Source organism: Nipponia nippon, unplaced genomic scaffold (assembly GCF_047370975.1).
Source record: "Nipponia nippon isolate SJK-2023a ecotype South Korea unplaced genomic scaffold, ASM4737097v1 scaffold_25, whole genome shotgun sequence".
Taxonomy (NCBI): domain Eukaryota; kingdom Metazoa; phylum Chordata; class Aves; order Pelecaniformes; family Threskiornithidae; genus Nipponia; species Nipponia nippon.
Window position 1 is genome coordinate 1903350 of NW_028262342.1, and position 20855 is coordinate 1924204.

General features: G+C 63.7%; 2 protein-coding genes across 7 annotated transcripts; one reads left to right on the forward strand and one right to left on the reverse strand.

The window, feature by feature from the left end:
• The first annotated feature begins 499 nt into the window (after positions 1-499).
• On the forward strand, positions 500-11505 carry STRIP1 (striatin interacting protein 1). Of its 6 annotated transcripts, none has more exons than XM_087761845.1 (21): positions 500-647; positions 2372-2441; positions 2730-2804; positions 3333-3467; positions 3851-3971; positions 4340-4408; positions 4822-4928; positions 5369-5496; positions 5969-6151; positions 6272-6489; positions 6768-6833; positions 7043-7106; positions 7884-7955; positions 8213-8287; positions 8522-8619; positions 8911-9037; positions 9130-9230; positions 9452-9518; positions 9799-9903; positions 10187-10391; positions 10708-11500. In XM_087761845.1, the coding sequence occupies exons 1-21, from the start codon at positions 597-599 to the stop codon at positions 10953-10955; spliced, it is 2385 nt and encodes a 794-aa protein (XP_087617971.1). In that variant the 5' UTR covers positions 500-596; the 3' UTR covers positions 10956-11500. The 6 variants fall into 6 exon arrangements, with proteins under 6 accessions (XP_087617971.1, XP_087617972.1, XP_087617970.1 ...); XM_087761846.1 differs by having other exon boundaries at positions 582-641; XM_087761844.1 differs by lacking the exon at positions 500-647 and adding an exon at positions 664-818 and having other exon boundaries at positions 10708-11498.
• Positions 11506-14411: 2906 nt separating this feature from the next.
• ALX3 (ALX homeobox 3) lies at positions 14412-20580 on the reverse strand. The gene is made up of 4 exons (XM_087762376.1): positions 20333-20580; positions 16724-17028; positions 15330-15440; positions 14412-14729 (listed from the first exon to the last, which is right to left on the reverse strand). Exons 1-4 carry the CDS (start codon positions 20577-20579, stop codon positions 14412-14414), a joined length of 981 nt encoding a protein of 326 aa, XP_087618502.1. The 5' UTR covers position 20580.
• Between the last annotated feature and the right edge of the window lie 275 nt (positions 20581-20855).

Consider the following 20855-nt stretch of genomic DNA (forward strand, 5'->3'; position numbering starts at 1 on the left):
GTTGGGTCTGAGCCCAGGGCTTGGGCTGGGATCTGCCTTTGGCCACTGGGGATGGGCTTTGGCTCCCACCAGGACGCCCCGAGCAGCTCCAGGGTGCTGCATTTTGGGGGTCTGACCCCCTCTAAGCCCTTCTGGGCCCTTTCACTTGGGGTTTAAACTCTATCAGATGCCTCTGAGCCCTCTCACACCCCCTCTCTTTGGGGTCTGAGCCCCCCCCCAAGCCCCTTGGTTTGAAGATTGGCTTGTTGTAGGCCCCTCGGTTTGGGGTCTGCACCTCCCCCCCACCCCAGCCCTGCCCCTTCCTGCCACTCCCAACATGGCGGCCCCAAGCGGCCGGGCCCCGCCTCCCCGGGCCAGGGAGGGCGGAAGTGCCGCTCCCAACATGGCTGAGGCCGGCGCCGTGCCACACCTAAGATGGCCGCGCGGGGGCGGAGCTCGCCGCCCCACCGGCTGCCGCGCCGGCCGTGGCCACCGGGGGCGGGCGGCGCCAGGCAGTGACGCGGCCGCCGCGGCGGGGCCGGCGGGCAGGAGCCGCATCGCAGCGGCCCGAAGGGCCAGAACCACCACCACGACCCCCCCCCGGTGCCACTCCCAACATGGCGGCGGCGCTGCCCCGGCTCTCCCTGCCGCTCCCGCGAGAGGTGGGGGTGAGTCCTCGCGAGAGCTCGGCGCGGCGGAGGGCGGCCGACATGGAGCCGGGCGGCGGCGGCGGCCTTGGGGGCTCGGGGCCGCTCCCGGGCAACAACAAGGCCCGCGGCGGGGCGGCTCTGCCCGGCAAGGCCCGCGACCTGGGCCGCCCGCCGCGCAAGGACTCCGAGGTCAGCGCCGCTGCCGCCGGGCCCGGCTCTGCGGGGAGGGGGGCGGCCTTCCCGGGCGGGGCGGGCTGGGCCGCGTCGTCCTCCCCGCCGTGGGCCCGGGGCCTGCCCGTGCGGTACCGGTACCCGCGGGCTCCGCAGATCCGCGCCGTGCTTCCCGCCGTGCTTGGGCTCCGCCTTCCCCCGGGCCGGTCCCGGCCCAGCCGCTCCCCCCCCACCGGAGCCGGTGCTTCGGTACCGGTTCCCCTGCGGTGCAAAGCCTGGGCCTGGCGCGGCAGCGCCGGGGCAGTGCGGGCCGGCAGCAGCTCTGTGGAGCGGAGAGGCCGCTCTCTGCCAGGCCGGCTTGGTACCGGCTCTGCCCAGAGCCCGCTTGGGTCGGTACCGGGCTCGGGTCGGTGCCGGTTTCCCGTTCATCCATCTCTTCCCCAAGCCTGGGGCGGTTTGACTGATCTGGGGCATGAGGGTGGCTCGGTCCTGGGTCCCTAAATGGGCCTGGCAGTGGCCACCCTCCTTCCAGGGCTGCTCTGGGCTCTCACCGCCCCGGCCGGGGGCTTCTCCCCAGCTCTGGGGTCGGCGGTGGCCGCGGTTGGGTTGTCGGGTCCCGGTGCGTCGGGTCGGTCCTGCTGCGGCGCTCAGGCCAGGCACGGCTTTGGCAAGAGGTGCCCGACTCCTCCAAGGAGCCACCGAGGTCCTGGCGGGGACCCCTGAGCCATGGGGGATCAGGAGGGTTGCGTGGGACTGATTTATCCCACGGCTTTTCCATCGTCTGCCCCCAAATCCGGTTTCATTCCTGGGGATGGCTCCAGAGCCATCCACTTCCACAGGTGTCCTCACCGGGGTGGGGGGTGCTCCCCGAAACGGTGGGAGAGGGCCGCGAGGAGGTCGGCCTGAGCCGCGGGTGCCGGGGAACGGCTCCCAGCCCCGCAGAGCAGCACAGACCCAGCACCCTTCGTGGAGCCGGCGGGTTGGATCTGCCCCTCGCTCGGGAGTGGGTGCCCTGCAATTCAGGAGGGTTTTGCTGTGGGTCGATGGCTTCCTTAAAGAGAGCAGATGTTTTGTGCTCTAAGGCTTCTCCTGGATGTTTTTCCAGCCTCACCAAAGCTGCCTGGAATGGTTTCATTCTCACTGTTCACATCTGGCACCCCTCCAGTTGGGGATAGCCCAAATTATCACACATCTGTGCAAAACGACCGAGCTCTGAGAGCTCCCTGGTCCCACATAACCCACTCCCCACCCTGACATTAAACACGCCCCGTCTCTTGCTTTATTTTTTGGCCTTTTGGGGCTCCCGGAGTGTTTTAGAGGTGGTGCAGTGGCAGGGGCTGCCCACCAGAGAAGCGCAGCGTGGCTCAATGCGGCGGAGCTGGGATGGAGATGCAGGAGGTGGGTAGGAGTTGCCTTGGTAACGTTTACGCTGCTGCGGGTACATTTTGGTCTCTTAAACAGAAAATACAGTCCTGGATTCGCAGGAGGATGAGGTGAATTGTGAATGTCTTGGGGATTTTGGTTTTCTTGAGAAACGCTGTAATGTAATTGAATTCTTCCTCTGCTTTCAGGGCTATTCGGAGTCCCCAGACCTGGAGTTTGAATATGCAGATACTGACAAATGGGCAGCAGAGCTCTCTGGTAAGGAACTCGTCTTGATGGATCGATTAATCAGCCGTGGTTTTCTTTCTTGGTAGTGATTAAAGGAGCTCTGTCAACTCCAGCACCACTCTGTTATTGTCTTTAAACACCTTATTCATGTTAAACGGGAAGTGATATCGTGTAATTAATTTTTTTAGCCTTATGCTGGGTGTGGTTTTTGCATTTCCCTCGTCTTGGATAAAACTGCAATTAACGTGGCCAAGTTGCAGCTTTCTCCAGCGGTTCGGTGCAGGTTGTTGGAGATTTTCCTCTGTGCTCTTTCGGCAGAGCTGTACAGCTACACGGAAGGGCCGGAGTTCCTGCTCAACCGCAAGTGCTTTGAGGAGGACTTCAGGATCCACGGTAAGACCCTTCTCTTGGACCTCTCGCCACTCCGGGGAGGGACAGGGATCTCCCGAAGCAGACATGGGGATTGATGCGTTAATGCTGCGTCAGAAAGCTCGAGCACTGGCAATTTTCATGCGGTTTGTACTGGAGGCCTCATTAGTGTGCGTGGGCAGGCCCTGGAGCGCAGCTCGCTGCCTCCAGCGCGTTCAGTGTTTGCTGATGTCGATCTCCGAGGTGGTTCATCGGCGCCTGGACGGCTGTGCTGGAACATACTGGCAGCAGCAAGAGCATCCAGCTCATTTCCCATCAGCTGCCAGTGCCGGTTCAGATGGATGTGATTCATCTAGCCGTCTGATGGAAGGCAGGAGACGGTCTGTCGGGGCCAGTCACGCATGCCTGGGTGTCCCTCCCAGGAGCACAGTGTTCCCTGGGGCAGCCCTGTTTTCCGTCACGCTCAATCCTTTCGAGCTGTTCCTGCAACGTTTGTGTCCAGGGCAGGCAGAGGTGCCCGTGCCCTCAGCCTTCCCTGCTTTGGCTTTGCAGTACGGGACAAGAAATGGACCGAGCTGGACAAGAACCAGCACCGCACTCACGCCATGCGGCTTCTCGACGGGCTGGAGGTCACCGCGCGGGAGAAGAGGCTGAGGGTTGCCCGAGCCATCCTTTACGTTGCCCAAGGTGATGCCAGGCCTCTGCCCGCTTAGTTTCCCTATTGCTAAATCTGAGTAATGGATTGGAAGCTATGACTTTAAAATATTTAAAATCATTTTCTTTCCTTGCATTTTTGATTTCACCTGGGATGTCTGGAGGGAAGCTAATTCTTGTGGGAGCCAGACAGTTTATAGGATTTTGGTCCAAAATTTAGCTGACTTCCCCCTGCTATCCTGGCTCTGCCAGGCCTGGGCTGCGTTAGCCACAGGAGGGCAGTTCCGTCCTCTGCATCTGACTTTTTGCCTTAAAATTAAGCCTGTGTTCTTCTTTCCCCCTGCAAAGTGCTCTGGCGGTGTGGGAGGGCCTCGGGATCCCTGCGGAGGTGGGATCCAGCGAGGGTATCGTTGCAGGCACGTTTGGGGAGTGCGGCTCCGAGGCCGAGGTGCAGGCTTGGATGAGGTATAACATCTTCCTCTTGCTGGAAGTGGGGACGTTCAACGCTTTAGTGGAGCTGCTGAACATGGAGATTGAGTGAGTACTGGGGGAAAGCACTTCAGAAATGGCTCAGGAGCTCCTTGGCAGGGGTTTATCCAGTTTGTGGCAGTCCCATTCCTGGTCTGTCTATCCCTAATCTGATTCCTGCAGCCACCGGAATGACTCCCATTGTCCTGGGTGGATATGTAATGTAGGATTATACCTGATTTATACAGAAATTCGCTATGAGCCATGCTGTCCGGCAGCAAATAGAGATGGCTCTGTTCCTCCTCCTTCGATTGCACTGTGAACAGAGAAATCGTTGCAGCAATATCTATTCCAGGGTTTGGCTCTGGCATGCGGGTTGTTCGTGGCAGAGTTAGAACATCTCCCAAGGCCCCTCTGAGGCTGTTTTCCCTCCGCAGTAACAGCGCGGCTTGCAGCAGTGCCGTGAGGAAGCCGGCCATCTCCCTGGCTGACAGCACGGACCTGAGGTACGGAGCAGGGCTTGGGAGGAGGCGATGCTCTGGGGGTGAGAGGGGGACCCCGTGTTTGCTGGTTTCTTTGGTGGGCTGAGGGAGGCCAGCAGGCACCGGAGGGTGTCCCAGGGCTGTCCCAGCTTCTGCCCCGGCTCCGTGAGCATCCTTAGGTGCTCTTGGGTCTGCTCAGCCAGTAAATGTCCCCTGTGCTCAGCCTGCGCAGCAGGCACGTGGCTTCTCGGGGACATGAAAGCAGTGAAGTACAGGAAAGTGATTTTTATTTCTTTTTTTCCCCCTGCTTTGACCTGGAGAGACTTTTTTCCCCCAGTGCCAGGGGATTCAGCCTCCCCCAGAGCCCTGGGTGCCGGTGGTGCCTCCATAACTCATCCCAACCTCCGGTGATTCACCTGACCTTTTGCTTTTTGCAGGGTGCTGCTGAACATCATGTACCTGATCGTGGAGACTGTTCGACAGGAGGCTGAGGGGGACAAGCCCGAGTGGAAGAGCATGAGACAAACCTTCCGAGCCGAGCTGGGTGAGGACCAGGCGCTTGGGGGTTGATGGGATAGAAGTTTCCAGGGCTGAAGAGCAAGAGAGTGAGGTGGGGTTTGGCTCTAGGCCTCGGTTAATAGGGACTGGCAGCACTGGGTTGGTTTCTGCTAGGCTGAACCTTGCTGGTGGGGCAAAGGGGGATGAGCAGAGGAAGCCAGCCAGCCTTTTCTGCTGTCTGCGTGCTCTCTCCCTGGGGAAAAAAATTGGAATATTGAGGCTGTCGTTTCCTCTCAACACAGAGGTAAGAAATTACGGAGGTTACAAAGTCTTGGAAAGTAAGAGAGGAGCTGTCTGAGGTGAGATGAGGATCTCAGAGATGGGGGTGCCAGACCGCAGAGGCTGTGGGAGGGTGAAGGGGCTGGTGGTGCTGGCGGTGAGGACAGGGACGAGGAATGCCTGGCTATTGCTGCCATGTGGTTCCAGGAGCCCCCCTGTACAACAACGAGCCCTTCTCCGTCATGCTCTTTGGGATGGTGACCAAATTCTGCAGCGGCCATGCTCCACACTTCCCCATGAAGAAGGTGCTGCTCTTGCTCTGGAAAACTGTGCTGGTAAGGAGAGGCTGTGGGGTGTGCCAACGCACGTCTTGTGGTTTGACGTTCGGCAGAGGAAGGAAGTTCTGCCCTCTGAGCTGGCTGTAATTGCTCCATCCTCTTTCTCTGGGGTTCAGCTGAGTAGTTTGCACCCTATGAAAGCCACGTCCAGGTTTCACCCCATAGGGGAGCATGGGATATTGGTGTCTGGAGCTGGACACCAAGGACGGACCCAAAGCAAGGTCCCTGGCTGGGGTCTGCATGAAAGAAAATGCCCAGATGCTTCAGTTGTGGATGCCTGAACCCCCTCCTGTCCCTTCTGCCTGTCACAATGACGAGAGCAGCGTGGGGACGGGCACCTCTTGGTTTACACCCTGGGGAGGGATTTGGGACACGTGGAGAGTGGATTTGGGGAGGGCAGGTGGAGAAGCCCCTGGTGCCGTGTGTCGAGGAGCCCCCCGTGCTCAGGGTGCCGTGCTCTCCCTTGCAGTGCACCCTGGGGGGCTTTGAGGAGCTCCAGAGCATGAAGGCAGAGAAGCGGGAGATCCTGGGCCTCCCGCCGCTCCCGGAGGACAGCATTAAAGTGATCCGCAACATGCGAGCTGCCTCCCCGCCCGCATCCGCCTCCGATCTGATCGAGCAGCAGCAGAAGCGAGGCCGGCGGGAGCACAAGGTGAGGCCGGCGCAGGGAGCTGGGGACGGTGACATTAAGGAGGGGATGGCTGGGGTCTGGGCACTGACCTTGGAGCAGCTTGTCCCCAGGATGTTCACCTGCCCGCTCTTCTCTCTCCAGGCCCTGATTAAGCAGGATAACCTCGATGCCTTTAATGAGCGAGACCCTTACAAAGCTGATGACTCCCGTGAGGAAGAGGAGGAAAATGATGATGACAACAGCCTGGAGGGAGAGACCTTCCCCCTCGAACGGGATGAAGTGATGCCTCCCCCCATTCAGCATCCCCCCAGCGACCGCATCACCTGCCCCAAGGGGCTGCCTTGGGCCCCCAAGGTCCGGTGAGTCCCTGGGGCTGACCTTGGGCCAGGCTGTGGGGAGAGCTGGAGCCGACTGAGGAAAACGGAGGCTGTTAAATATTGAGAACTTCAGCAGGGGTGCGGGGAAGATGGAGTGGTCGATCTGATGGTTGCTTTGGTGGCTGTTCTCTCGGTGGAGTGGGCTCAGCACCATCTCCTTTATCTGACCGCGAGGCTTTTCCTGACACCCTGTGCCTGGGGCTGTGATGTACCCGGGTGGACAGGAAGATGCGACTCTTCCCCTTGTCCCTTTGCTGCAGAGAGAAGGACATTGAGATGTTCCTGGAGTCCAGCCGCAGCAAGTTCATCGGCTACACCCTGGGCAGGTGGGTTCCCACAGAGCGGGGCTGCCGATCTGGGGGGGGGATTGTGGTAGAGGCTGCTAGTGTGGGGGCTGCCGTTGCCCTCCTCTTGGCAGCAGAGAAGTCCTGAGCTTGCTGGCTTCTTCTCAGGGTGGTGGTCTCTGACCTGCTCGTGGGGGCGGCTGAGGTTTGCTCCTGCCTCCCCCCAGCCTGGCTCTTTCCCTTCTCTCTAGTGACACCAACACGGTGGTGGGCTTGCCCAGGCCCATCCACGAGAGCATCCGAACCCTGAAGCTGGTGAGTATGTTGATGTTGCGGGGGGTTGTTCAGCCTGGAGAAGAGAAGGCTGCGGGGAGGCCTTATGGCGGCCTTTCAAGTACTTAAAGGGGGCTGATAAGGAAGATGGGGACAGACTTTTTAGCAGGGCCGGTAGCGATAGGACAAGGGGTGATGGTTTTAACTAAAAGAGGGGAGATTCAGAGTAGATATAAGGAAGAAATTTTTTACAATGAGGGTGGTGAAGCACTGGAAGGGGTTGCCCAGAGAGGTGGGAGATGCCCCATCCTTGGAAGCATTCAAGGCCAGGCTGGATGGGGCTCTGAGCAACCTGAGCTGGTTGTAGATGTCTCTGCCCATGGCGGGGGGATGGACTGGATGGCCTGGAAAGGTCCCCTCCATCCCAAAGCGTTCTGTGATTCTATTCTATGATTCTATTCTATGAATTCCCCCAGCCCCTTCCCCATCCCCCTGCAGCGATCGCAGGTCAGGGCCGGTGGTGTTTTGCTGACCCCTCTCCCACTTGCCCAGCCCTGTGATGGGAGCAGCCTTAAGTTTCCATCCCATCCGTGGTCTCCCAGTTCTGGCTGAGCCCCTTTCCTCACTGGTTTCATCCCTTTCTTACTGGGGTTGTCCCAGAGGTGAGGCCAGCAGCCACCACCCCGCCCATCAACATTGGTCACCGCTGGGACAGGAATAACAGGGAGGGACTTAAAAAGATGATGGGACCAGGCTGGGGCTGGTGGCATCGATGTGGGGGGGGGCTGTGGGGTGAACCCCCACGCTCTCCCCGTGCAGCACAAGTACACGTCGATCGCGGAGGTGCAAGTGCACATGGAGGACGAGTACCTGCGCTCCCCGCTCTCCGGGGTGAGTGTGGGGATGGGGATGGGATGAAGTTCCCAAGCTGGGGCACTCAGTCTTTTGGCTGTCGACGGAGCTGGGGGTTTGCTCCGCTGGGGAGGGAGGAGCGATTTCTCTGGGGCAGAGGGTGGGGTGGGCGGAGAGGCCTCGGGCAGGAGCCGGGGGTATCCTGCCCTTGGGGTCGGAGAGCCTGGGGCTGAGCCAGGCCCACGGTGCTGGTGGCAGCTCCTGGTAGGAGGTTTTCTGGTCTCTCCTGGCACCAGGGGGAAGAAGAAGTGGAGCAAGTCCCTGCGGAGATCCTGTACCAGGGCCTTCTGCCAAGCCTGCCGCAGTACATGGTGAGGTGGGGAGCACTGGGGGTCCCCTGGGCTCTGCTCTGTCCTCCTGGAGCTGATCTGGGGGTGCCTTGTCCCGGGGCCTCCCTCTGCTGCTCCATCCCTTTCCAATGATGCCCCCAGGTTTTCTTCCCTCCCTGCATAAACGTCCCTGTTACTCCCTCCTGGGGTGGGGAGAGGAGCCTGTGGCCAGTCCCCCCGCTCCCATCCCCTTTTCCATCTCTGCCTTCTCCCCAGATTGCTCTGCTGAAGATCCTCCTTGCTGCAGCCCCCACCTCCAAAGCCAAGACGGACTCCATCAACATCCTGGCAGACGTCTTGCCGGAGGAGATGCCGTGAGTGACCGTGGAGGGCGAGCAGAGGTGCTGGGGGGTGCTGGGAAGGGAAGCGGGGACGGGAGGGAGCTGGGCAGGGTGGTGTGGTTTGGGCTGGGGCTGTGCTGAGGCCTCCTGGGTGATCTTGACCGTCTTCTGCTCGGTGGTGTGCCAGGAATTGTGCGTTGGTGCAGGAGCTGGCTGCAGGTGGCTGCTGGGAGCCCAGGGGATGGCAGGACTGTCCGCCGACGCCTCCGGGGCTAGCCGGGTGCGGACAGTGCCCCAGCCCAAGGATCCCTCTGTGTCCCCCAGGACCACAGTGCTGCAGAGCATGAAGCTGGGGGTCGATGTCAATCGGCACAAGGAGATCATCGTCAAAGCCATTTCTGCTGTGCTGCTCCTCCTGCTCAAGCACTTCAAGCTGAATCACATCTACCAGGTGAGGTGGGCCGGGGTCCGGCCGCCCTGCGCGGGGCTTTGGGGATGGGCAGGACCCAGGATGAGTCCCCGTTCACCCGCCTTTCTCCCCAGTTTGAGTACATGGCCCAGCATCTGGTCTTCGCCAACTGCATCCCACTCATCCTGAAGTTCTTCAACCAGAACATCATGTCCTACATCACTGCCAAGAACAGGTAGTGGAGGGGGCTGCCCACCCGCATCCCTGCCGGGTTTTTGGAGGGGGTCCCTGCGTGCTTTGCCCCTCCGTGATCCCTCCCCAGCCATGGATCCGGCACAGGGAGACCCAGGGAAGTGCCTGCTGCAGCTTATTGGTGGGTGGGAGGTGTGGGGCTGTGTTGCCCCCAGGCCAGGTAGGATCTGGGGGAGCAGCACGACACCCCCTCTCCTTCTGCAGCATTTCCGTCCTGGACTACCCGTACTGCGTGGTGCACGAGCTGCCGGAGCTGACGGCAGAGAGCCTGGTGAGTCGCTCCCTTCTCTGCCAGGTCCTGGCGCCCCAGGGTGCTCCCCAAAGGGTTTCATGGGTGCAGGGAGGCAGCAGGGCGCCAGCACCCAGCCCTAGCACCCTCAGCACTCCTGCGCTTGGCCCCAGCACTGCTGGGGTTTCGATGGGTGGCTGTCAGACATCTCCTACCTGCGTGCTGTGCTCTGCCCCTTTGGGCAAGGGTCCTCAGACCAGAACAGCCTCTCCTCATCCCCGCTCCCATCTCTTGCCTGACCCCTGCCTCTGCTTTCCCGCAGGAAGCCGGAGACAACAACCAGTTTTGCTGGAGGAACCTCTTCTCCTGCATAAACCTCCTGCGCATCCTGAACAAGCTGACCAAGTGGAAGCATTCCCGCACCATGGTGAGGGCCGGGGAACACGCTGGGGCTCAGCCCGGCCGGACTGGGCTGTCGCAGGGTGCCTGGACTGGGTGAGGGGGCTGTTGGGTACCTTGGGGTGCACCCTAGACCTTGCTGGGGAGCAGCAGGTGAGGGAGTGTGGGTGAAAGGGGTGAGGGAGAGTGCACGAAGGGAAGGTTTTGTGTGTTTGAGGGGGTTGGCATGTGTGTGACGGGAGGTACCCACGTACCCGTCCCAGCCACGTCACCCCTCTGTCCCCGGCTGCCGTGGGGGCTGTTCCCCGCAGATGCTGGTGGTCTTCAAGTCAGCACCCATCCTGAAGCGGGCGCTGAAGGTGAAGCAGGCCATGATGCAGCTCTACGTGCTGAAGCTGCTCAAGGTACAGACCAAATACCTGGGCCGGCAGTGGAGGAAGAGCAACATGAAGACCATGTCGGCCATCTACCAGAAAGTGCGGCACCGTCTCAACGACGACTGGGCTTACGGCAACGGTACGTCCTTCACAGCGGCTGCAGAGCGTCCCGCTGCCCGCTGTCCTTCCTGCTCCGTGCAGCGACGTGTCTGTGCCCAGAGCTGTCCCTTTGCAGCTTAGGGCTTGTGCAGCCCTTAGGTCTGGGCTGCAGGGGGGGATTTGGGGTAGGGGAGAGGGAAAGAGCTGGCAGTGGCCGGAGTTGGAGCCATTGGTGGCTGCCTGCTCCGCGCCCTGTGTTGCTCTTCGTTAAGGACCCGCAAAGACCTTTCCTGAGGGATTTGGGCTGGCTGAGGGGCCCCCGGCTCCCCTCTGACACCCCTCTTCCCTCTGCCCAGACCTGGATGCCCGACCCTGGGACTTCCAGGCGGAGGAGTGCGCCTTGCGCGCCAGCATTGAGCGTTTCAACTCGCGTCGCTACGACCGGGCGCACAGCAACCCCGATTTTCTGCCCGTGGACAACTGCCTGCAGAGCGTGCTGGGCCAGCGCGTGGACCTGCCCGAGGATTTCCAGGTCAACTACGACCTGTGGCTGGAGCGGGAGGTCTTCTCCCGACCCATCTCCTGGGAGGAGCTGCTGCAGTGACGGACGACGGAGAGGCAGGAGGGGGTGCTTTGGGGAGATCTAGAGCCTGGCCCGCTGCCGAGGGGTAGGGGGAGCGAGGTTTTGGGGGGTCTGTGGGTGCCTGGACCCCCTGTGGTGGGCTTGGAGAGAGGCTGGAGCTGTGGGGTCCTTCCCGTGACGCCGTCCTGCCCTTCTGCCTCCTTCCAGGCTCAACCCTGAGCTGAGGGTGAAGGCTTGGTGGAGGCCACAGTGCCCCAGGCGTTTCCCGTTGGGTGGGGGGGACCTGTGCGCGCCTCTGGTCGATGCTTTCGGAGGCAGCACCCCCATCACCCTCCTCCTGCCCCCCACCAGCCGGAGCCAAGAAGGGGGAGCAGGTGGGGAGCGGGGCAAAGCGGGGTGAGGGCCCCTTCGGCGCTGCGGCGGGACGCGGGGAGCGGACGCTGCTGTGGCAGGAAAACGGTCTGTCCCCCTGCCCAGACCCTGCCTGGGGACACGGCGGCGGGGTCGGGGCGCTGGGAGGGTGATGGCGGGGGGGTTTGAGGGGCTGAGCTCTTGCTGACGGGCTGGGGAGGGCTGGAGACTGCAGTCTTCCCTCGCCCCGCTGGGTGGGGTGGATGAGCTGTACATACAAATATATATATTTCGTGATATCTCTGACCCGAGCGTGTCCAGGCTCTGTCTGTGTCCCCGGCCCTCCAGCCCACGGGCAGCAGCAACGGGTGAACCCAGCGGTGGGGCCGGTGCCCGGGGTTCGTTGTCTCGTGTCCTTGACTCCACTCGCTCCTCAGGTCCCACTGGGGGTGGATTACCTGTCGCCGAAAGATTTAATATTTATCTCGCAACCGGATCCCTTGGCTTGGGCGAGCTGGTGACGTCCGAGGCGTGCGGGCAGGAGCTGGCAGGTTCAAGCAGGCATTTGCCTGTCCCCTTCCCTGAGTTCTGCCCTGGGATTTCTGACACCCAGTGGCCTCACTGGGATTTTCTTTGGCCCCTGCTCCCAGCGGAGAAGCTGGGCATCCAACCCACCATCCCCAAAGCCTGGCCTTGACAGAGCTCACCCTTGCACCTTGCCGTGCCTCAGTTTCCCTGCCGGAGAGGCAGCAGCAGCCCTGGCCAGCTTGGGTGGGTGAAATCCCGGGCGATTCACCCCTCGTTTGAGGGGGAGAGGCAGGGCAGGGGCAGAGGAGGCTGTTTGCTTCCCACTCCCCACCCAGCCTGGGGGATGCTCAGCCCCTGCCCTGGAGACCACCCCCGGGCTCCGAAGGCAGGAGGCGGCCAGCTCAGCCCTTAGTAGACACCAGAGAAGCCACACCAGCTTGCCCTCCACGGTAACGTGCCCTTAACAAGCCCCCAGCCCGTGTGGCCATGAGATGGGCTGTGGGCCCCATCCTGCCCTCCTCGCCACGGGCAAGGGACAGGTGGGGACATCGAGCCGGAGCCCAGCGATCCCTCCAAGGTCCCCAGTGCTGCACCTTGACCTTGGCCCCTCGTGAGCAGCAGGGGTCAGGAGGGGATTTGTCCCGAGCAGGATCTGGCCGAGGCGGGGGAACCACCGCTACCCCATCGCAACGGGCGATGCGTGTATTTGCAAAGCCTACTGACCCCCGCCAGGGTGCTTTCCTTCCACCTGGGTGCCCCCAGCACCCACCCTGGACCCCCAAAACCCTGTCCTGGGGCAGGAGCCGGCCCGGGGAGCCCGGCAGGCCGCTCGCAGATGAGGTGGGAGCCGAGCCCAGCTCTCCATCACACCTCGCTCCCCTCCGCCTGCTCCGAAATGTTCCCCAGCTGGGCCGGGCGATCACAGACCGCGGTTTTTATAGCGCTGCCGGAGCCATAAATAACTTATTAAAAATGTGTTTTATTGTTTATAAATGAATAACAAAATCCCCGCCAGTGGGAGGGGGGCTGCGAGAGCCAGGCCGCGAGATGTCCCAGGCGAGGGTGGGCACCCATTGGGTGCGTGGCCGGGCCGTGGGCTGCCTCCCGGGGGGCACCCACCGTGGCCAGGCTGTGCCAGGGGTGCCGAGCCCCGTGGGTGAGGAACAAATCCGCGTGGGTCCTGGAGCGTTTGGGCTCCCTTTGGCTGGAAACCTTGGTTTTGGGCTCAAATCGGGCTGGACCGATCGGGTGCCTCTGCGAGGGGTCCGTGGGGCCCGAGCGAGGTGCCCCCCTCCCCAGCACCAGGATGCCAGGAGCTGGGGGCAGGCTGGCAGCGCAGGTTCTGGGGGTTTTTTTGGCCCTTGGGGGTGTAACAGCATCTCCTGGCGATGGGGTGAGCGGGAGCAAGGGCAGATCCCGTTCCTGACGTGGTTTGGGCCGTTTGCCTGCGGCGGGGGGGGTCGCGCTGGCCAGAGGACGGGATGGGACACGCTGCTGCGACCCGGCGCTTGGAGGGACTCGCGGCGCGCCCCGGGAGCCCCGGCGCAGATGAAGCACACCGGATGATCCCCCCCGGACACCCGGGACTGGGGCCGTACAGGTACCACCACTAACGGGCTTCCTGCAGACCCCCCAAAATGGGCAAAATCCTCCAAATTGACCACTTGTGCCCCCAACACCCCAGCTGGGGCACCCGGGATGGGGGTCCCACCGCTGGGATTAAGGCACCTCCCCGCCTTAGCGGTCTGGGGGGTAACGGGCTTCAATTTAGGGTGTCTTTATCCCTGCAGCCCCCCATCCCGTACGGTTCATTGCCCGTCCCGGGGGGCTGCAGGAGCTGGGGACTGTGCCGGGGCGGGGGGGGGGGTGGCCTGAATCTTGTTCCCCCTCGAGGGGGAGCAGAAAGGGCTGCCGGTGGTTTGGGGGGGCTTCAAGAGCTCCTTGAACATGGCTGAGGGTTTTGCTCTGCCCCCAGTAACCCCCTGCCCCGAGCACCAGCAGCTGTCCCAGCTTGCATGGGTCTTCCCAGTATGGTTGGACTGGGATACGAAGAACCCCATTTCTGCCGTCATTGGCTGCACTGGTGGGGGGTTGGCAGCCAAATTTCAGCTGGGGAGGGGAGCGTTACCCCCAAAATGATCCGGTGCCCCCTGCCACGGTGCTCCCCTGGCACCCCCCACCGGCACAGTCCCCTCCCCGTGCCCCCTGGGTCGGGCAGGGGGGGTGCAGGCAGGGGGGGTGCGGGCAGGGGGGGCCAAGAGGCTGCGACCCCGCTGCAAACCGCCGGGTATCTCCATCAAATCCCAGTCTCTGAAGGTGCTTGGGGGGGCTCAGGTATGTTGGGAGCCGCTTTAGGGGTCCTGAGCTGCCAGGGCCAGCCGGGCTGGGTTTGGGGGTGACCCTTTTGCCTCCCCCAGCAGCCCCGCTTTGACCCCCCCTCGCCGAGGGGGGGCCCACAGCAGCGTGACGGAGCGGGGTGGGATGCAGGACGCTGATGGAGATGGGGGTGCACGGGGAGGGGGGTAAGGGTGACCCCACCAACCCACTCCCAAACGCTGGTGCTGGGGGGGCCAGGGTGCGCTGCGGGGTGGGGATGGCTCACGTAGCCCAGTTCAGCAGGCTGCTGGTCGCCTCTTTGCTCTTCATCCTCAGTGGCACCAGGGCGGGGGACTTGTAGTCGTGTTCGGGTGCCGGCTCGAAGGGGTGGGTGCCCAGGGCCGGCGGGGGGAGGCCGTGCAGGGAGTAGAGGCTGTTGATGCCGGGGTGGGGGCCGGGAGAAGCGGGGATGCCCATGAAGCCGGCGATGTTGCTGTGAGCGTGGGGGTACGGGGACATGCAGGGGGACGGGATGCTCTCGGGGGGCAGGAGCCCCGCAGGGCTCCCGGGGCCGGAGCTCGGCCACAGGTTGTTCTGCAGCTGGAAAAAAGGACCACAAAAAAAAAAAATAGAAGCCAACAGTGAAGCAGGAGAGGTCAGATGTGGGTGGGGACCACGTCCCCACCCGCCGGATCCCACCCACCCAAAGCGATGGGTGCCTTTGCTTTATTTTAATTGCCTGGGGGGGGGTTGAATCCTGATGGAAATCTTCCTCCCCCCCTCCCCGCTCCGTGCAGGGCAGCCGTGGGAGAGATTGGCATCGGGGATGCGCGTGAAGCTGAGTGTTAAATTATTTTTATGCTTTTCAGCGTGGAAAAAAAAAAAAGGCAGGTTTGCAGGAAAGGGGGGCAGGAAGCTCTGATGGATGTGGGACAGCTAACGGGGTTTCTCTGGGGGGGACACCCCCCAAAACCTGCCCCAAAGGCCAGGTTCCCTCTGGAGATGGAGGGGGACATAAAGCAGCCTCTTCCTGCATGTGGCAAAACGCGACGCTGCATCTTTCCCCCTTTTCCATCCGGGGCCACGCGCTTTTCCCCAGGGCTGATGGAACCGCAGGGCCCATGGGAGAGAAGGGGCAAAGCCATGGGTGCTGTGGGTCACCCCACGGGGACCCCGGGTGCAATGGGACGGGACCCCTGCCCTGGGGGGGAGAGGGCTGGGGCAGGCAGCCGCCGCCGCATCTCTCACCTCCTGGATTTTCCCGTACCGTTCCCGTTTCCGCCACTTGGCCCGTCGGTTCTGGAACCAGACCTGGGGGACGGAGGAGGGGGCTGAGGCGCAGGGAGCCCTGCCTGCCCAGGGCGAGACGGGCAGCCCTCTGCCCAGCCCCACGCTCACCTTCCCGGCAGGAAAAGAGCCCTAACACCATGCGCCAGCATCCCGGTAAACCGGAGATGAACGGAGGAAGCCGCCCTTGTGCGCGGCTCTCTGTGCTCACCAGCCTTTTTCTCTACCAAAAGCAGAAATTTCTCTTATCCCTCTTGGAAAATAAGCCGCCCTGCTCTGTGCACAGCCTTTTTCTCTCCCTTGTGCTTCTGGGCTTTGTTTCCCCCAGGTTTTTGAGGCAGAATGAGGCTCTTTGGGTCCTGCGTGGTCACGATGACCCACCTGCACGTCCCCTCCGTGCTGCTGGACGGAGCTGGGGCCCGGAGCTGGTTAGGGCGGTGCTGGCTCCAGCAGCATCTCCCGGAGAGGAGGAGGTGGTACCGGGATGCTTGCCACAGGGCTCGCGTGGTTACAGGGAATTTCATCTAAATCCACCCCAAATCAGGGCTGGGGGGTTGCAGGCTCGGGGTGCGCATCCCCTGCCTGTGCCTTGTCCCCAGCTCCTGCCCCACGGGGAGGGCAGCACCCAGGACTGGGTGGCTCAAGGCACCCAGCACCCAACGGGTGCTCCCTGCTCACTTTGTTACCCGCCGGCCTTTGCTTTTCTCCCCGCCGGGTGCCCCCTCCAGCCGCCTCTTCCCGCTGGGAGCCTCAAACCACACGGAGACTCCTCTGGAAGGAGCTTGCTGGCCTGATGCAGGCATGATGCCGGCGGAGAGGGAGGGCCTCATCCTGCCCCACGTCCTGGGATGCACCGCCCCCAGCCCCATCTGCCCTGAGCCCCCGCGCACCCCTCTCCTGGGATGGCACCTCCATCACTGCTATTCCTGGGCTGGAGGGAGCTGAGCTGGGGGAGGCTGGGGACGAGGGATGCATGGGGGGATCACGGTAGGGGATGCTGGGGGGGGGAGGTTGGCAACGACCTCCCAAATTTTGGCTCTTCCCACCCCTTGGGTGCTGCAGAGGGGGGGGGCAAGGGGAGAACTGGAGAGAGCTCGGAGAGGCAACCGGCCGCTCCGTGGCGGTGGGTGAAGCGAGCGCTTGGGCTGGGATTTCCCCTCTGGGGCTTAGCAAAATCCTCCTGGGGAAAACCAGCTTCTAACTCAGCATCACCCTGCGGAGGAGGAGAAAGCATCCTCCAGCTCCGCCCGGCACCACCCGGGGTGGCCGTGCCCATCCCTGCGGGAGCCAGGGACCCCTGCCCGTACCTGCACCCTGGCTTCGGTCAGGTCTGTCCGTAGTGCCAGCTGCTCACGGGCGTAGACGTCGGGGTAATGCGTCTTCTGGAAGACCTTCTCCAGCTCCTCCAGCTGGAACGTGCTGAAGGTCGTCCTGTTCCTCCGCTTCTTGCTCTTGCCCTTGCCCAGAGGCTCGGGGAGCTTGGGGACCCCGTGTTCCTGCAGGCCGCCCAGGGGTGCTGCCAGCGGGCACCCCAGCTCCCCTGGGGCTTTCACGGGGGCCCGGCAGGCTGTGGGCATCGCCTGGTACCCGCCTTTGCATCCCTTCTCGCTGCCTGGCAGGGGAGAGGCACAAGATGGGGTGGTGGTAACGGTGTTAACGAAGCAAAGACCCCCCCCTCCCCCCGGGCCTGCAGCCCCAAACCTCCCCTCCCAGCCCGAGGGACCCGAGGCCCCGGGGATGGTCACCCCGGGGGGGATGTGGGGGTACAGTCCCAGGAGAAAGGGGCTTGGTGCAAGCACGCAGCAGTCAAATCGAGCGCTGGGGAGGGCAAAAATCCCTGCTCCCGCGGGGGAGCTGCGGGCTGGTGCTGCTCCCGGAGGGTGTGGGAGCAAAGCCTGGCTTTGGGGTGCTTGGGGACCCGTGGCTGGGGGTCCTGCTTGGGGACCCTCTTGGATGCTGCTACCAAGGGATGTGGGGTGGGCGAAGGGGGACAGAGAAGGCGAGCACGGGATCACCTTGCAGACAGGGCTTTGCTTTGCGCAGCTCTCCTCGTCCCTCTCCTCGTCCCTCTCCTCGTCCCTCTCCTCGTCCCTCTCCTCGTCCCTCTCCTCCCGCTCCCTTCCAGCACGGGAAGCAGCAGCTCAGCTGTGCCCGGGGCAGAGACATCGGGTCCACCAGTAACCCCAGCCCGCCCCGGCGCTGGGCCGTATCCAGACCCCCGCGCTTGAGCTGGGTCCAAGGGGAGCCTCTGCCTGCCCCCGGGCCAGCATTTCCCTGGAGCTGTAACTCTCAGGAAACCATTGGGAAAGGAGTGAAAAATAACGCCCTCCTTTTTCCTGGAGAAAAGCTCCCTTTCCCCACCCTCCCACGGGGCTGGGGGGCCAGAGCAAGAAATGTGGGGGTTCCCCCCTTCCCCTCGCTTCTGGGGCGTCTCATGAAATGGGTTCAAGGAGATAAGTCGCTGCCATGCGTTTCGGAGGTCACCTTTGTCCCCCAGGAGGGTTGTTTGTCCCCACGCGGGGACCCACGGAGCTCAGCGGCTCCGGGCGATGCCGGGTGCTACTGGGACCCCCGAGGAGCTGAACCGGTGAAGGGAGAACTAAGGGGGGACTTAGCGGGGACAGCTTGGGGTCCCCCAGCAGCCAAGGGGACACAGGGCCGTCACCTGGGAAGGAGACAGGCTGAAAATGCCGGGTTTTGCCCTGGTCTCACCCCCACCCCGAGCACCAGCTCCAGAGACTCGGGCTTGCTGCAGGTGGAGACCACTGGCCCCCTCGGAGGGGCAGGATCAGGCCCACGGCCGGGCCTTGGGCACAGAGCGGCGCTCGGGGCTGGCGAGGAGGGAAATCGTCTCCTTCGGGATGGATCCTCCTTCCCAACCCGTTAACCATCGCATCCCGGCGGAGCGGGGTACGGGGTCCCCATCCCTGCAGACCCACCCGGGGCTCTGTGCCCCCCGAACCAGCCCCCGCCGCGGCCTTTTCCGGACTTTCGGTTTTGATTTTTGGTTGTTTCCTAATTAAGGCAATTTGGGGGTTACGGCGCGCAGCCGAGAGCCGAGGTCCAGCTGCTTCGAATTAATGGGCAAATGTTATCTGGGGGGAGGCTGGGGGGGGCGACTGCTCCCCGTCCCTCTCGGTACCGACCTGTCTACGTGCCCGGCGGTGGGTAACGGCGAAGGGATGAGGCCAAATTGCCGTCTCCTCCCCGCTTTGTCCTCCGAAGGACTCAGCCGCCAGGCCGGGGGTAAAAAACAAGCCCCACCAAGGAGCAGAGCGAAGGCAAAAAACCCAAACGTGACCGAAAAGAAGGAAAAATGACCGAAATAAGAAAAATCCCCCTGCGCAAAGCGACGCGAGAAATGCGTCGGGTTTGGGGTTTTTCCCCCGTTTCAAAGGCAACGCGCCGCATTTCCGAGCGGCCCGCGGGTTTCGGCTTCGGAGACAAATAAATAAATGGCCAGAAAGAAGGCGAAGGCAGGAAGGGAGCAGGATACGGGCGCGTAGCTAAATAAACACGGCGTCGCAGGGGGACAAAGAGGATGGGAAAAAGGGAAGATATAGATATTCCCCCCCCCCCCTTCTCAAACTGACACCCCCTGAAAGATTTGGCGGCGCTGGGGAAGTCAGCAGCTGGGGAACAGCTGTACGCTTCTTGGGTTAACCAGGAGGGGAAAAAGAGAACTCAAAGGGATCATTAGCGAAGGGATGGGGGCATGGAAAGGGCTCCCGGGAACCGGGGGGAGACACGGCAGCCACCACCGAAAGCCACCCCCGGGGACGGCAGCATCCCCCCCGCCGCACCGGGAGCAGGTAAGGGCGGGGGGGGGGGAGCGGCCCGGTGGCCCCGGGGCTTTTTCTACCTGGGCCCCCCCGGCCAGGCCCCACCTGGTTCCCATTACACCGCGCCGCTGCCTTTTTCTTCTTATATTTAAGCGAAGGCGGGGGGGGGGATAAAAGGCCCGTGGGAGCGGGGAGCCCCGGCGGGACGGGACGGGACGAGCCCGGTAAGGCGCGGCCGGAGCCCCCGACGGTCCCGGTCGGGAGGGAAAGTGCGAGGGAGCGGCGGGTGTTGCTCGACCGGTGGAAGCGATGGGGAGAGCCCCGGGGAAGCGCCTGGTCCTGCCCCAGCCTGCGGAGGGGTGCGGAGCCCCGGCGGGGAGCGGCCCGGAGCCCCGGAGCTCTGCACCCCGCGGCCGGGCACCGGGGAACCGGGAGCCCCGGAGCCGGGCACCGGGGAGCTCCGACCTCTGCAAGCCCCGGAGCCGGGCACGGCGGCTCGGCCTCCCCGGCCGGGAGCTGACGGTGCCGCCCCGGACCGGAGCCCCGGGCCCGTCCGTGCGGCCGCTGCACCGGTTGCTGCCGCCGGTGCTGCGCGGTGAGGCCCGGGCCCGGGCGGCGGCGGCGGGAGGCGCCTCTGCAGCCTCCTCCGAGGGACGGGGCCGTTCTCCGGCCCCGGTAACGGGCTCCATCCCCGTCGGGACCCGCCGGCCGGGGCGAGGCGGGCCCGGGCCGGTCCCCGCCGTCGCGGCAGCGGGGCCGGGCCTCTCCCACCGCCTCTTCTCCCTCTTTCCCCCCCGGGAACGAGCCCGGAGACCTCGGTCTCTGTCGCGACACAGTCCCGGCTACCCGACACACGGGAGCACCAGCCTGGCCCTTGCCGGCTCCCCGGCTCCCGTCGGGGGATGCCCTGGCGGTCTCCGCTCCGACGGGGCCATATCGCGACAGCAGCCGCCTCGGTGAAGGCGGGGAGAGGGGGAGCGTGTCGGCGATAGGGGGTCAGGGCTGGGGGTCCAAGGGCAGCGGCAGGATCAGGCCCTGGGGCGGGGGTAGAGAGGAGGAAAGAGAAGCAGAAGGGGCCGGGGAGGGGGACGGCGGCCCCGGCTCCCCCCATCCACCCGCCGCTCGCCCCGGTACCTGCAGCCCCGAGCGGGTAGAAGGGCTTCCCATGGACGGCCACGGCGAGGGGGCCCGGGCCGGCGACCCCCGGGTACCGGGGCTCTGCCTTGTCCGGCGGGCAGCGGGCCGGGCGGGGGCTGAGCGGCGGAGGACGCCGGGGGGGTCCCGGTGGGCCGCCGGTGAAGGTGGGGGGAGCCCCGGGGAGCCCCGGGGGGGGTCCGGCCCGCCGAGGCGGGGGAAAGGCCGGGCAGCCCGGTGCCTGCATCCCGCAGGTTGGAGGGAACGGGGAGGGGGGGGCGGCCGGCGGGGAGAGGATTTTGTGCGGGGGGCCGGGGAGGAGGAGGATGGTGGGGATGGGGAGGGAGGGCTCGCCCAGCAGCCCCCCCCCCCCGCACACCCCCACCCACTCGCACACCCCAGCCCACTCCACAGCCAGTCACGTGCGTCCTCCCAGCCACTTCGTTAACCCTCTAATCCCAATTCCCCCCAGCCCCGAGGTCCCTTTCCCGAGTGGGGCGGCCCACAGCACCGGTCCCCCTCC

Bases quoted from the DNA above. Each gene is read 5' to 3' on its own strand.
- STRIP1 (XM_087761844.1), top strand. From the start codon at position 690: ATGGAGCCGGGCGGCGGCGGCGGCCTTGGGGGCTCGGGGCCGCTCCCG. The intron at 9,038-9,129 runs GTGAGGTGGGCC...CTTTCTCCCCAG, and splicing joins AGCTGAATCACATCTACCAG to TTTGAGTACATGGCCCAGCA. The intron at 10,392-10,707 runs GTACGTCCTTCA...CCCTCTGCCCAG, and splicing joins CGACTGGGCTTACGGCAACG to ACCTGGATGCCCGACCCTGG.
- ALX3 (XM_087762376.1), bottom strand. From the start codon at position 20,579: ATGCAGGCACCGGGCTGCCCGGCCTTTCCCCCGCCTCGGCGGGCCGGA. The intron at 17,029-20,332 runs GTACCGGGGCGA...CTCCCCTGCCAG, and splicing joins CTACCCGCTCGGGGCTGCAG to GCAGCGAGAAGGGATGCAAA. The intron at 14,730-15,329 runs GCAGGGGTCCCG...CCTTTTTTCCAG, and splicing joins CCAGCCCTCTCCCCCCCAGG to CTGCAGAACAACCTGTGGCC.